Source organism: Drosophila takahashii, chromosome 3L (genome assembly GCF_030179915.1).
Source record: "Drosophila takahashii strain IR98-3 E-12201 chromosome 3L, DtakHiC1v2, whole genome shotgun sequence".
Classification (NCBI taxonomy): domain Eukaryota; kingdom Metazoa; phylum Arthropoda; class Insecta; order Diptera; family Drosophilidae; genus Drosophila; species Drosophila takahashii.
Genome location: NC_091680.1, coordinates 20,700,241 through 20,716,438, shown reverse-complemented (window position 1 = coordinate 20,716,438; position 16,198 = coordinate 20,700,241). Strand labels below are relative to the sequence as shown.

General features: G+C 37.5%; 1 protein-coding gene across 2 annotated transcripts in view; it reads right to left on the bottom strand.

Annotated features, from left to right (window-relative positions):
* Oatp74D (Organic anion transporting polypeptide 74D) overlaps window positions 1-16,198 on the bottom strand; it is a 31,443-nt gene that overhangs the window by 3,736 nt on the left and 11,509 nt on the right. For both annotated transcript variants that reach the window (XM_017148014.3, XM_017148016.3), the window contains exons 3-5: window positions 11,905-11,938; window positions 2,886-4,538; window positions 1,812-2,175 (exon numbers count right to left, since the gene is read on the bottom strand). In XM_017148014.3, coding sequence (XP_017003503.2) covers window positions 1,812-2,175; window positions 2,886-4,284 — 1,763 coding nt within the window. In that variant the 5' untranslated portion in view covers window positions 4,285-4,538; window positions 11,905-11,938. The remainder of the gene's footprint in view (window positions 1-1,811; window positions 2,176-2,885; window positions 4,539-11,904; window positions 11,939-16,198) is intronic.

Here is a 16,198-nt window from a genome sequence, read left to right as displayed (position 1 = left end):
ATAGATGACAATTCAAGTAGGTTGGTGGTAGTCGATCTTCGCTTAACAAAACCGTGCTGACACGGTGATATTAGCGAGGAACATAAATGTTGCAAATGAGAGGTGATAATACGTTCAAAGGCTTTTGGAATTGCCGACAATTTAGAAATACCTCTATAATTCTGGGCATCCATCTTCGCACCCTTTTTGTGGAGTGGAATAATGAAAGAGTCCTTCCAGATAGTTGGAAAAACTGATGATGAAATAGACAAATGAAAAAGTTTAAGAATCGGTTTACAAATGGTTGAGGCACAAAACTTAAGCACACACCCGGGGAGTCCATCTGGACCGGGAGAATACGTTGGTGTTGTTGATGCTAAATCCTTTGAGAGAGAACTTTCGGTAATTACAGGGGTAAAAATACAATTTGCCCTATTTAAGGGGTTAGGGTAGATAGAATTTGACCAAACAGCCGAACTATAAGTAGTTTGGAAAAATTCAGCAAATAAATCCGCAATTTCAGAATCCGACGATGCTGTTTTTGAGTTTAAACGTACCGATGAAGGCAATGCCGAAGACTTACGCTTGGCATTAACAAAGGTATAAAACTGCTTCGGATCATTTGAAAATTCGAATTTACATTTATTTAAATACATAGAATAGCAATGACTGTTGAGAACATTAAAATCTGAACGAGCCACCACATATTTCGAAAAATCAGATGGCTTACCCGATTTTTTATACTTTTTATAAGTGTTGGACTTAAGATTTTTAAGTCTTTGAAGCGCATTGTTAAACCAAGGAGGCCTGTTTAGCTTTGGAGGAAACCTGTCAGGAACGCATTCGTCAAGAAAAGTGTTTAAAACGCTATAGAAAAGTTCAATTGCACTTTCAATATCCGTGCAATTGTACAAATCAGTCCAATTATATTGCGAAATCATGTAATTTAGTTTATTAAAGTCACATTTTCGAAAGCATCTCGTTTTAGTTTGAGGAACTAAAGGAGAAAGGGTATCAGTACAGGGGAGGCCAATTGTCAATTCCAATGTTGGATGATATTGGTCTTCAGGTACAACAAGTGCGTCAATTCTAGATACCGTAACTTCATGCGGATCTAAAACAAATACTAGATCTAATTGTCTATTTAAAGAATTTCGTATAAAGCTTACTTGCTGTAACGATAATTCCAAAAGGCCATCCACAAAATCATGGGCAGATAAAGGTGCAGCTACAGGTGAGTCAGTGGGAAGAGACCAAGAGATATTAGGGAGATTAAAGTCACCCAAAACAATCAAAAGGTCTCTGTTGGAAAGAAAGGATAGAACAGATTTTATAGCAGACAGATGGTGCTCATAAATTATTAAATCAGAGCCAGGAGGAATATAAGAGCAGGTTACAAAAATAGATGAGGATTGAATGGAAACTTTGACACTAACAAATTCTATATCGTTAGGGATATGAATGTTAAGTCTCTCCGATATTAAACTAGAGGTAACGGCAATCAGTACACCACCCCCCCTACGCTGATTTAATCACAAATATGGACCATTCTTATTCAAAAGAAATTGCTGTTTGTTTGAATTATTTCGGAATTCATGCCATTCATTCATTCAATTCTATTAAACTCAAAATTCAAATTCATTCAATTCTATTAAACTCAAAATTCTAATTAATTCATTCATATAAAACAAAAAATTCAAAATAATTAATTGAATTTATTCATGCAGGGCTCTAGTAGGAATTGAATCTTTAGAATAAGTTTTTGTATGTAATCCGACGTCTACTTATTACTATTATTATTTTGAACTAATTTCTTCAATGCCAGGACTCACCTGTTGCCATCGCTGGGCTTGTAGCCGGCAAAGTCGTTCATGCTGCAGCCGATGAACATCAGGATGATCATGCCCGCTGAGTAAACCAGGGCCGTGAAGGCGATCCACGCGGCCACGCCCTTGGCAGTGGGCTTCCGCTTCAAGATGAACAGGCCCGAGATGACGATGCCGATGCCCATGACCAGGATGCCGCAGAAGGCGGCTATCATATTGGCATCGTAGGTGGCCAGCCGGAACTGTGTCTCCAGATACTTGGGCAGGAAAGTATAGAGGCCGGCGATGGGCAGCAGGTGGAACACACAGGAGGCGGTGCGGAACATCAGGATGTCGTTGCTCAGCTGACGGCGCACGGTCTTTGGAAAGTCTGTAGAATATACAATTTAAGAATTAATCTCAGAAAAACAAAAATAATATATGTAACTATGTTTTTGATAATTTTAATAATTTTAGGACTAATAATTTAATTTCCAAAAGGATTAAGCAGAAAAACGTTATTTTGTATAGCCTATATGATACTGGAATGACCCCCCCAATAATATTAAAAACGTAACGCACTTTTTTAAAGATTTTCACAATTATTTGAAAAGCACAACATTATAATAATATTATTCCTTCGAATTTCTACTCCATACCAGCAAAGCTAATGTAAAACTTATAATAATGATGGTGAATTGTTTAATTTTAGTTAATCGAATGTTAAATGTAACTATTTTTAATTATTTGTATTCCTCTTTATTAATTTGGTATTAGATTTTAGGTTTTGTAAAATACGCTAAGACTTATTTCTGTGAAGTGACCGAAGTAATAATTTATAAGACCTAGCCTTGTCGATATTCAAAACAAATTAATTAAAATTTATTGAAATTTTAGAACAATATTTTCTTGCTAATAGTAGTGGTGGTTTAACAAAATTAAGTCAATATAATATTAAACGAGGAGTTATTAATCTGATGAAAAGTATGAGGAAAATGTGCATTTTGAAGAGAGTAAAGATACTTTAGATGCGAGTATTATTCACTCCATAAATCTGATCTGATTTATATCCCTTATAAAAATCTCGTTCTGCAAACTCACCTTTCAGCTTGGGCTTCTCCTCGGGCTCAGCCGGAGCGGCTGGAGTGGCCGCCTGGGCCTGGGACTGCTGCTTGCCCCGCAGCTGCTTTGGGAACGAGAACATGGCGATGGAGGCCAGCAGCATGAGGCTGCCGATGGCCACCGGTCCCAGCCACCAGGCGCCGATCCATCGCGGATCGGTGGCATCGAAGCCGGGATTCGAGAAGTTAACGTACCAGCGAGTGCAGAAGCTGCCGAAGATGAAACCCGAAGCGGGTCCCAGGATCCTCATGCCAATGGTGACGGCCATGTACATGGGCGACTGCTTGCTGCCCACATTGTCATCTATGTAAGGGATGCCCAGGGTGGCCACGGCGGTCTGGCCAATGCCCGAGCTCAGCAGGCTGCCGAAGAAGATGCACAGCACGATGACGGTGATCTTGGAGTGGGAGGCCTGCTCCAGCTGGCGCTCCTCGTTGCACTCGCTGCCTGACTGGGTTTGATTGCCCCCCAAGATGCACAGATTGGGATTCAGCTGCTCCACACGGCTGCTGGAATTTAGCCAGAGGGAGGACGACTCGATCTGCGGCTGCTGGAGGATCACGCTGGAGTGCATCAGCTGCTCGCCGAAGATGAAGTGCGGCAGGGCGCAGGAAAAGGCGGCGATGGAGAAGAGGACCATGCCGCAGGCTATCCACCGGGGCCGATGACCCCGCCCGGCAAAGTAGGTCAGCAGCATGGCCGTGCATATCTGACCCATCTCGCTGGCACTCAGCAGGATGCCCGTGGTCTTGGACTTGATCTGGAAGAGCTTCTCGATGGTGGTGATGACGGACACAAAGTAGGTCATGTACATGCCCTGCAGGATGTAGGCCAGCAGGAAGACCACCATGAAGACATGCGTGGAGGCGAATCTCCTGGCCCACCTCGGTCGGCAGCCGAAGAGGCCGCAGCTGGACTCCGCGGCGGCGGAGGAGGATGAGCTGCCATTGAGGTCGGAATCGAAGTCGGACTCCTCGGACTCACTGGACCGGGGCGGCAGCTTGTAGCCGCCGGTGAGCGGAGCCTGTTCGTGGGCGTACTTTTCGCTGAGACTGTGCCCGTTGCCGGTGCCATTGTTGTTGCTGCTCAGCAGACTGCCCAGGCCGTTCTTCAGCTGGCCAGTGGGTCCCAGATCGGGCGACTTCCACTCGTTGTTGTTGCTCGGGCTGCTCTCGTACAGCACGGTGCTCGGCGGCAGGGAGGCGGTAGTCACCTCCCCGTTGCTGGGCAGCAGGGGTGTGAACGCCTGGCTGGAGTCCCGACGACCGCCATTCTGGTGATAGCCATTCCCATTCAACTGCCCGTGTCCATTGCTGGGCTTTCCGCCCAGAGATTGCACCTGGGTGGCCGCCTCCACGTCGCCGTTGCTCTTCGTCATCTTGGCTTTGCGCGGCTTTCCAAAACTTAAAGGGGTATTGGGTGTCTATCTGCAAGGGCTCTTGATCTCAACTGTGTAATCTCAACGGTACGATTTAGTGGCTTCCTCTATGTGGTCCTGGTTATTGCCTGTTCCATTTTCCTAATGGGAAACTGGGGGTTCGCATTTATTTCGATTTACGTCTGAGGTAGATTGGTTGATCTGGTTGCTGATAACAGTTCTATATTCTTTGTTGCAATATGGCAGTGATGTGTCTGAAAATATAAAAGAAAGAAAGTCAAAAAATGTTAGCAATAGGAAAAATAATATTCTGAGGGGAAATATCCATAAATATTAATTCAATTATTATAAAATAAATATATTGTTGTGTTATTCATATTCAAGTTTTCTAAACTTGGTTTTATATTCTCATGGATTTTTATTTAAAAAGTTAAAAATGTATTTTTCTTTGATGAAAGTCGTAATATTGTTGAAACCCAGAATATTACGTTATATAACAGATATCAAAGTATATCAAACCATGTTTCATAAGTCATAATATTTATCAAAATACGATTATTTTATTATTTATATATTTTATTCTATATTTATAAATTTTATAGAAAATTAAATATTTTAATTACTAAATTATACTTTCTCTCTCTTATTTAAAAATCATTTTAATTTATTACAGATCACATTTGATAAATAAAATGACAAAGCTAAAATTTATAACTCCATTTAAGTTAATTTGCAAACTATTTTTAATGTTTTTTATAATAATATATATATATTTTTTTTAAATTACACTTCACTCTCCAATTTTAATGGAACTATATCGCTGAAATCCCAATGAAGACTGGGGAAAAAATCGGAAAACCACTGAGCACACACACCTTATCAGCAGGAAACACATACACATGCACTTAAAACGCAGTCGTGTGAACAGCATGCGACAAAATATTAGCAAAAGCTGCAAATTTTTTAGATTGCACCATATTTTTTCGGCAAATTGATAAGAACACCTAAAAAGTTCAAGGTTAAGCTGATATGATATTTTAATCGCACGAGGAGCTGATTTATTATTATTCTTCTAAGCCAATTAAGGTCTCTTGGCAATATTTATTACAAATTTAACTAAAGATATTGTACCTACTTATGAAAAAACTTAAACTTTTCGGTTTATATATGCAAAAAAGTATATGCATTAGGGTGGGTCGATTTGGGACCCCAAAAATCGTATAGGGGGAACGTAATCTTTAAAGGATTCTAAGCCATATTGGCGAACATACTTATGGTCTAAAATGACGTTTGACCCCCCCCAAACGCGATTGAAAAATACTGTTTTTTTGAGAAAAATATCATAGTAGTCAGCACAGATATATTACTGAATATCAATTTCCAATTTTTTTTTCAAATTTAGTAATACATATGAGCTGACTACTATGATATTTTTCTCAAAAAAACAGTATTTTTCATTCGCGTTTGGGGGGGGTCAAACATCATTTTAGACCATAAGTATGTTCGACAATATGGCTTAGAATCCTTTAAAGATTACGTTCCCCCTATACGATTCATCACTTTTTTCGGCCCCATACAAATCGACCCGCCCTAATATGCATATAGGCAAAACAAATATTAAAACAGTTTGTCCAAATTCCGCTCTACTCGTATCTCATTTTCGGTTTTTATTTTTTTTTTTTGCAAAACAATTTCAATGTCAAATGTTCGCAAATTTCATTCTAAACATTTGTTGTTTTTGCTTTCGACTCAGCCATTTGCGTTTGTGTTGGCTTATAAAAAGCAATGACCGAATTTAATTTCACTTTCTGTTCGTACAGCCGCTCTGGTTCCATTGCAATCACACTGGACTGGCTGCACTCGCAAATCTTATCATTGTGCCCGACCTCGCTGATAAGGAAAGTGAAATTTCTGCTCGGTGGTAAAGGGAGCTTGGGATTGCCAACCCACACTCCTAAATGCCCAAAAATATAATCATACAAATTAGGTTATTTAATACATTAATTGTATTTCCTACTAATGTAACATTGCTCATTGCGCAGGAAATGTAGAAGTACTTTACTTTTTCCTTCATTTTCTTCTTGGTCCCCCAGGCATCATAAACTTTGGCCTTGAAATGGTTGTTATTGCTGCTTTTGGCTTATTTCTTTTTTCTGTTTTCATTCGATTTTATTTATTGCGCATTTTGCGATTTTGATTTCTGTTTGAAATACTTGGCTGTTGTTCCATCGGAATGCGTGTGAGTCGAGGAACATTTATTTATGCATAATTAGAGATGAATGGAAGTAGCACGTGCTCAATTAGCATTTCTGATTTTGTTTTTTTTACCAGGGAACGAAAATAACTGTTATTGTAAATTTTTCATACAAAAAAATCACGCACTTAGAAGGGTCCTAAAAATTTTTTAAATACACCACAATTTTTATTAGCCATTGTAGTTTACAAATCCGTAATGATTTTTATTTTTTGATTTTTATAATAAAACTCAAAAAATAACTGTTATTTTTTGATTTTTATGAATAACAGTTATTCTATAACAGTTATCCTTGACATTTTTGAAAAAATGAAATAATTAAAAAAACATGATACCCGTGCTTTTTATAACTTACTAAAAATTTGTTAAAAAAGGCAACCGCGCATATTTTATACCTATATTTTTTTAAAATTTTGTTTACCCACAAAATCGCCATAAATCAAGTTTGAGTTTTATTTTTGATCACGACGAATAACTGTTATTTGTCAACTTTTATTATAAAACTCAAAAAATAACAGTTATTCTTTGAGTTTTACTTTACAAATCAGAAAATAACTGTTAAAGTGTGATTTTTAAAATAAAACTTATAACAGTTACGTTCCCTGTTTTTTACAGATGTGCAGCACTAATATGAGGTTACAAAATCGGAACAAAACAGAAAAGTAAAATGAAAAAGTGGATAGCAAAATTCCGTTCAAAATATAATTTAAAACAAAGTAGGTTAAATCAAAAAAATGCCCAAAAATAATTGAGAAATTATAAGATTAAAAGCAATAACATTAATATTAAACTTATTTTGAATTAAGTAGGAATATTTTCCATTTTTAAAATAGCCAATTATCTTAGCGTTGTCAAAATATCCACATATAAGGTCAAGGTTAGTTGTTTTCTATTAATCAATCAATCATCATTATAGAAAAATGGGAAAAAATGTGTTAAAACTCATATTCAATTAATGTTGAACAGATTTATCACAATTTAGGAGTTTTTGTTTTTCACTGGTTTTGTTAAAAGAAGTTGCTAAACGATTTAAGATGGGTTTTGATCTGCCATTAGTGACATCACATCTCCACGAGTAAATTTCCAACATTAAATAGAAAATAGAACAGCTCGAGATAAGCTGTATCTTTATTTCCTCGTCTTATCTGCTTCACACTTTCCCACAGTGGTCTCTGTACTTCGTGGAGAATCTAACTGGTGACGTAGATGGGCCAACAAAGCCAGTACTTTAGTACTCCAGTACTCGGTTGCCACTTATCGCAGCCATCGCTGCGTAATCCCAACCGCTCCTTGTTCCCCTGGCTATGCAGAAAAAAAAGAAGAGTCTTGGCTTTGGAGCTATTCCGATGCACTTGCTGGGCCCTGGCCTGAACCTGAACTCCTGCAGACTGCAGTTACCTGTTTGGTTAGGGTTTTGACTTCGGCTTTGGTTTTGGCTTCGAGCTGCGGGCAGGGCTCATTGAACCCGGCTGGGAGCAACTGACCAGGTTGCGAACTATCGGCAGATGCTTATGTAAGACCCCGACGACCATCTATTGCCTTTAATTTGGCCTGATGGATGGTTAATTGTTCAATTTGCTGCAAGTGTTCGAATGACAGCCAAAGATTGCCGATTTATCAGTGTCAATCATAATAAATGCAATTAAACCACCCGTTTACGAAACTATCCATGAGTATAGGCCCATCCCGCTCTATTCGAGCGGGGCATACTGGTTAGGAAAGATCGATATGTAGATTGCGGCAGAGGTTTCCATTTCAATTGGGCCCGCAACTATCATCATAAATACAATGTGAGAAACTCAACTCTTGAGTTTACACCACAGCGCAAAGTGCAGATTTTAATTACTATTAAGAGTGTAATTCTCGCACTATCAAGTTTGTTTCAAAAAATGTTAACCGAAAAATTAAACATTCCATTATAAGAAAGGTTTTTATTTAAAATTTGGATACTTATATGATCATGGTTATTATAACAATCGTGTTTTTTTCTAATTTTCCAATTTAACAATTTTGTCATTATATTTGCTTTTCACGATTTGTTATTATTTTTTATTAATACAAGATCATTGTGAATATTAGAAAATATGGAATTATAAATTCTAATTTATTGGATTCCATTGAAGAAGGTTTTTCTTTTAAAACCGAGGCATTAATAAGCCTACATTAGGTACCTTAATATTATTTTTATGGAATATCAACGCAATAAGATTCAATCCTTTGCTGTCCAGTGTAACAAGAATGGTACAGCTAGCGAGGAAAAGGGGGAGTTGCACTTTTTCTCTGCTCATAACGTGTGGATTTTCCGGTTTTCCTGGCCACTTGCAACACGTCTTCCCTCTTCCGTCTTTGGTCTTCGGTTTTCCTACTACGTAACTGAGTTATGTGTGTACATGTACGTGTGCCTGTGGCAGTGTATCGGTGGGCATTTGAATTGCGCAAGCGCAACTATTGCAAATTGCATACCAAGCAGCTCAGTGGCTGATGTTGCTGCTGTTGCTGTTGCTGCTGCTGCATGCCAACATGCAACAAAACCAGACACGCGGGCAACGTGCTGACTAGACGCTGACAGCAGCAGCAGCAACATCGCCGCACAGCAGCAACATGGCAACAAACAAGTGCCAAAGCCAAAGCCAAAGAAGAAAGCCCCAACAATGGCTAGAAGCGGCATTGAAAGTAAATTGCACACCCGACCAGCAACAGCAACAGATGCCAGTTGCAAGTCCAAGTTGAAGTCGAACCTGCAGTTGAGGCCCGCTGGAAAATGGCTTGGAAAAGTGGTTTTTCCACATTTCACTTTTAGCATAGAAACGATTTAGAACCCGTGCTATCGGGCGGAATCTCTTATAACCAACAAATCGCGGAGTGGAAATGCTCATTAATCGCAGGGAATTCGCTTTATGTTTACATTTCTACAATGTTGGAAACCGAAGACACTTATTTGTTTATTCTTATTTCCCCCAGACATTGAGTCATTTTGCTGGGCCTAATTTGCTAAGTTCTCCAATTCGCTGACCAATCAGATATATCCGTTTATTGTTGTGCTCTGACTTTGACCTTCACATTGAGAACTTAAAATTGAACCAGAAGCTCGAATTGTGTAAACAAACTGTTCGACAGACAAAAGCAATAACAAAAAGTTCACAACGTGGCTGTGACAAACGATTATATTATAATACTTGTACATACTTATTTACGAAGCGTTTTTATAAATTTTCAACCTAATTCGCGATCGAAATTATTTAATTTTTTTTGGGCAGCAACAGGCGTGACTCAATTTTGTAGGTATTTGTTTTATTTGTTACTTTTTAAGCCTATTATAAAATGTTAATTTAATTTTTATTCGCCACGCATCAAATAAAAATGTCATAAAACTTTTTAAGCGGCAAATCTGGGCTTATAAAAATTATATTTCAACGCGATCAAGATACCATAAAAAATCCCACATGTATGCGGATATTTAAGCATGTGCTTTTCGGTGCTTAAAACTGGAACAACCATGTAAAACGTCTGAATTTGGTACACATAAATACAATATGAGGTACATGATTCATGGCAAGACAAAGGGTGTGGCTTCCTCACCGAAAAACAATGACAAAAAATACTTAAAATATTTTAAGCAACTGGAAATTGAAGAGTCTTACTAAGGTGATTCAGTAATGCTCTTGCTAAAATAATAATAATAATTTAATTTTAAATTAAGATAAATTCCGTTTTTCATACAATACTTTTGAGAATTGCTCATGTGAGTGGAATTATTCGATTGCAATTGAGTTGGTATATATTTTTTTGGGCTTCAGTTGCTTTTCCTTATGCGCGCATTAATTTGGCGAGAAACAAAACTTCCTTTTTGACGGCGCTTGTTAAAAGTCTGAGAAAGGTAAAAAACACGAAACAAAAAAATGAAGAAAAATTAACAAGCTCAAAATGGCAGCCAAGTGTGCATAAATTTTTAAAATGCCCACAAGAGTCCAAGCCGAAACAAATTCAAAATAAACAAAAAATCGGAAAAAACTTAATGAAATGCAATCAAAAAAAAGCATTCGAAGAGGACTGCATTAAGTGCGAGTTGGGCCTGGAGTCCAGTGTTACCTGGTAGCCGCTCTCAATCCTCCAATTCCTCCGAATATCTCGCCAGAAGATCAGTACATGGCGCTGACGTGACGTTCTCGACGCAGCCGAAAAAAAGACATTTATTTCCCTTCTGGATATACCTATATAGGTACGCACATATGTAGTTACTGAATAAATGCGAGTGGATTGCTTTTTGCTTTGGCAGAGAACATCTTACATTTGTCATTTCGCGTAAACCGTGGGACAATATTATTTTAAAGTGAAATTATTTTATTTTTTAAATGTTATTCTATTTAAAATAAATTTTTAAACGAAAATAATTGTTTATAGGTTTACTTATTGGTCCAAAGCTATTTGAATTTTTTAAAAAAAATTTGTAATACTATCAGAGCTTTGAATTAAAGAAAATAATATTATTTTCGGGTAGCACATTTAATCGAATTTTGATTAAAAAATATTTTACCCACTGTACTGACAGGGCGGAGAAAAGAAAGCTTGTTTCAAAAGCACAAAAAATTCTTAATTTAAAACAGAACAGAACCCTCTGTCTGATTGATTGACCCGCTGATTTAAGCGGCTTTCGGTAACCAGGACTGCAACTGGTGGACCTTTGGGTGAGGTGTTAACTGGTCTTAAACGCTCCGCCGGTCGAGTAGTACCGTTATGGGACTAATTGAACTTTTATAAATTGTTAACTGTCATTGGCCGACTCTCCTCCTCTTCGAGACCGGCTAATTTAGCATAATTTATTGTAGGTTCTGCATTGATTTTTTCAATTAGCGACCAATTATGCGGCAGAGCTGCGTCATGCGCAGAAATTTTGGCTCATTTGCATAATATCAAGCAGATGAATAGCCAGTCAATGGTCTTCTCGAGTGTTTTGGCTCTCGGAGTTAGTTCACTCGAAGTGTCAAGTGGCTTCCCGAGAAGAGAAAACGGGCTGGCGTAGATATGTATATAGAACCATAGTCATTCGCATAGATACAAATACCAATTCATTACTCATGAGTATTTGTTTATGAATGTACTTAGCAGGTTTTTTGCCTCTCAAAGCTCCCCAAAAAATCATTTCAATTGTTTAACGAACAAAAAATCCCTGCATAATTTTCACCGAGTGCGTGTTTGTAATTTTTTATTTATTCAACTTTTTGGCGCTTGTAAATTTCCACTTTAGTTTTTTTTCGTGTTTTTTCTTAACTCTTTTTTGGCGCCTGACTTTTTATGGCGTTCCATTTTAAATTAGTTGTTTACTTATAAAGAAGTTTGAATGGCGGGTTCTTTTATTGTCAACTTACATTTCTGTTAGGCTTGAGTTTCTGTAGTCGGTAACTGAAAGAATAAAGAAGGTAAAAAATCTATTAGATTTATTATTAAGCAATGCTGCAAATTTCTATTTATGTAGGTCTATAAGTATAACATTATTTGTACATATCTTTAAAGGATCAACCAATACCATTAATCATTATGATAATTATAATACCATAAACTGTTATTTAATGATGTATTTTTATTTAAACTGTTTTATACTATATATTTTTAATTTTTTGTTACAAAGTAAAACTGTTTTTGCACTTTACTTGTTGAACGTTGTGGCTGTCAAGTAGTTCTACAATTTTATGCCCATAAAATTGCCATCATAAAATTGTACCCATATACAATCAGCCGTAATTAAAAGTACTTGAATAAATGAGCACGGCGTTTAGTTGGGTCATAACAATTACAGCCAGACCGATTAACAACAATTTTGAGTGTCTGCAATGCGTGTGAAAAAAATGCAGCGAACATTATTGTTTATTAACATGAGCGAAACAGGGAGATACAAGAAAACCCATTAAATGGGGGCAAAGTGTACAATAAATGTAAAATGCAAATCTTGTCTGCGGCAAAAATAGTTGCTGACGCCTTGGCAAAAAAAAAAACAAGAAAAATTGCATAAAAATAAAAGATAAATGAGCACAACGGCCTGTTGGGGAGTGTGAGTGTGTGTGTAAGTGCAGCGGGCAAGCAAAATTGCATTGAGATAGGTCAGTCACACACTCGCACATACGCACATGAAACCGAGTGCAGCGGACTCTCTTCTGCAATCAAAGCTCCGCTATGTGTGTGTGTGCAATAACTGCTCTAATTACGCTACCTAGGGGTGGTATTTAATTTTTTACCACAATTGTAGTCCCCTCATCAAACTGCAAGAACCTCGAATTGCAGGCCATAAAAAAGAAAACAAGTTTCTTGCATCCATGTAAAACTTACACAATCACAGTGCCGCTCTCTCGATTCACTTTTCTTTGTGCAATTTCAATAATTTGGCGAGAGACCAGAGAACTGGCTGCATTAAGCTCTTCGGAAAAGAGAGGAAGTGCATCGCACAGAGAAAGAGATGCGAAAATCTCTTTGATTACTTGCACTTTCTGCTGCACTTTTTCACAGAAATAGTAGTAGATTTAAGAAATAACCTATTATGATAGGAAATATTCAAGTCGGCTTTTATTATAAGATCTAAAGTTTTAAAAGCATTAATATTTATTTTTCTGCTAAAAAACAAATAATGATTAAAGTTTAAAAAAATAAAAAAAAAATGTTTACAATTTTGTATTTCTAATTTAGAACTGCAAACTTTAAAAATATTTATTCAAAAGACTACAAAAAACAAAACAAGTAAAGCAGCTTTTGTCGTTAGAAAACTAACACAGATATGCGCAAATTTCTCTCTCATCCGCTGCTTTCGGTTACATCCCCTGTTTTCCTCATTTTCCCGACCTAGGACAACATGAATACAAATGTCTGAGGCGGGGAAAGCCAGCCAAATAAAAATACCACCCCAAAGAGCTTTATTTTTTCGGCAAAACCCAGAAAAGCTCTGCAGCAAAAATAAAGGGCAGGAGTTTAGGTCCAAGGAATACAGACAATAAAAAACTTATTGCGCAGTAGACGAAAAAAATGCGGCTTCCTTCGTCTAGACAGGCAATTAAAGGAATGGGAAAACCTCAGAGATAGAAAACCTGAAGATCTTGCAATGGGAGCGGCCTCTTTCGTTTTATGGTGACATAATTAGTGAAAGCGAATTGGAAGACAATCGCACTTTTAGAGCACTAGGGCCTCGGAGGCGAAACGAAAACGAAATTCAAATTCGAAATGAAAACGAAATTATTGCAAAATCTAGACACGCACACAGGCAGCCGACTAACGGTGGCTCTCTCGCTCTTCCTCTCCGGTTTTCCCAGTGTGCGAGTGTGTTTGCGAAAAGTGCATTGACTCGTTCGTTCATCGGTATGGGTGTCTGCTGGTCGCTGTGTGTGTGTGTGTGAATGGCATGTGGCCAAGATTGCAATGGCCAATTCCAAATTGTATCTCGTCTGATGCCGTCCGCAACTCCCCTGGTTTTATGGCCAAAGGAAAATATCATAAAGTGGGGTATTTAGCAAGCTGTTGGGGGTGTGCATTTGTTGGCCTGCAGGGCGTTTATTTCCTTTCTAAGTTGGGTGTGTCTTAGAAGTGATTCACGGGTCCAGAAATAGCGTAGTCCAAAGGAAAATATATTCACAAAAATTCTAAAAGGCAAGAAAATTATAAATTTCAAATCAATTCAACTGAAATATCAAATACAATTACTGAAGCTAATTTTTAACTTTTTCTTAAAATCGATAGATAACATATAGTGTGATCATTTAATTTAAAAATCAAGAGCCTTACTGTTAATATTTATTTTTATTTTCTACAAATAAAGTTACATGTTTTTTCAATTGATTTATGAGAAAGCTATAAATGTTGCACACGAATTATAGGAATTTTTATTGCAAAAATGTGTTTAAAGGCATTGAAAGGTTATTATCGAGCTTTACCACCTTGTCACACATGGCGTATTAGTTATTTGTGTAACCCCATCGCGTATACGCCCATTGGCACAAAGTATACAATCATAATAGATGTGTATAATCAGAAGCACTGCACTTTACTGCCCTTTCCAACATTGTCGCATCCGTTTCATTGTATCAAATGTGCGAAAATCGCAAAAGTGACGAGAATAAGAAAGTGGATGGGTGCAAAACTAGTTTAGTAGGAATCTGAGAGCAATCGCATTGTGCTGGCGGAGTTACGTGGCGCTTAATTGAATAAGTGCCCTGGCTAGCTGGGATTGGATCGAGACGAATGTGTGCTAAATTGATTGAGCTGCAACGAGTGCCATAAATTAACGGACAAACATGGAACAAGTCTGCAGCGGGTTGCATATCGTATAATTTCCACAAAAAAATCACAAAAAAAAGACACAGGCCAAAACGGAGACAGAAAGCGAAAACTGGGTCAACCTGATGCAGAGCGGCCTACGCAGCTCCATTCAGCCACATTCACATCCACCTCGTTGTCTATCCGGCCGCAGACGTTACAAATATGTAACTCAAAAAGATATGCAGCTGTAGATGCATGCCAAAAAAATGAAATAAAATAAATAAAGGCAGAGGCAAATGGAAAAAAGTGTAACCCACGTTTCGCTTCATTTGCTCGCACTGGAAAAGTAAAAACGGCAGCTACACGACGCCAAATTTATGTCTGCTGGATTTCACCCACGCAGTTGCCAATAAAAAGCAGCAGCAAAATCAGCAGCAGGAAAATCCAATGCACAGCCAGCCGATTACATTTCAAACTTCTATATTAAATTATGCACTTTATATTTTCATAATATGATTTATGTTATTATGCAAATATAGCCCCAACAAGTCGATAAGAAACCAGCGAAAATCATCTCAATCGAAGGTGATCACAAAAATACCAATTCAATGTTATCCATTCAATTCTTTTAAATGCAATAATTTAATTACAAAACACCTATCCACCATACGCCGTGTCCACTGTACTGCTGAGGGAGATGGAGAGATTTGTGCTGCCCACAAAATCGTGATTCCGCCAGTTGCCGCCGCCGCCTGCCACAACGTTCACTTTCAAAATCAGTGAAATGTGACCAAAAAAAAGTGAATTGATGTTGCATTGTGTTCAGCTGTCTGTTTGTTAGCTATTCGCATTATTCACTTGGCTTACAAATAGAGGTTAATTTATTGTGACTTGATTGAGTCGAGCATGCGCCTAAAATATGCCAGAGAAACTGACTGTACGAAAGGTGAGTCGATGAATTTATGCAATTATTTTGGGCTTTTTTTGGGATGCTACTTAAGGCAAGGAATATAAAATAGTATTACAAAAAGTCTTGGATTTTAGAGTCCTAAAAAATATTTTTGTACAGATTTACAGATTGGTCTTAAAATAGAGCTTGAACGATATCGATATTTTCGATATTTTCACAATATCGATGTCTTGAACGGAAACACATTAAATATCGACAAATAGCAAACATTCGATACTTTTTAAACTATATTTTGAACATAATTTAATGCTTTTATATTAAAGGGTATTTAAATACTTGTTAAAAAAATACTTTTGATATCAGGAATTTGAATTATTTCCAGTAAGTCTGGAATCTTTGTCCATGATATGTTATATTTATAGTTTGCTTGCTGTAAGTATGCGTGTTTAATGTAAAGTTATCGCGATCCTACCACAATGCGTTTTGCTTGTCTCAATGTCAAGTTTTCCACGCTA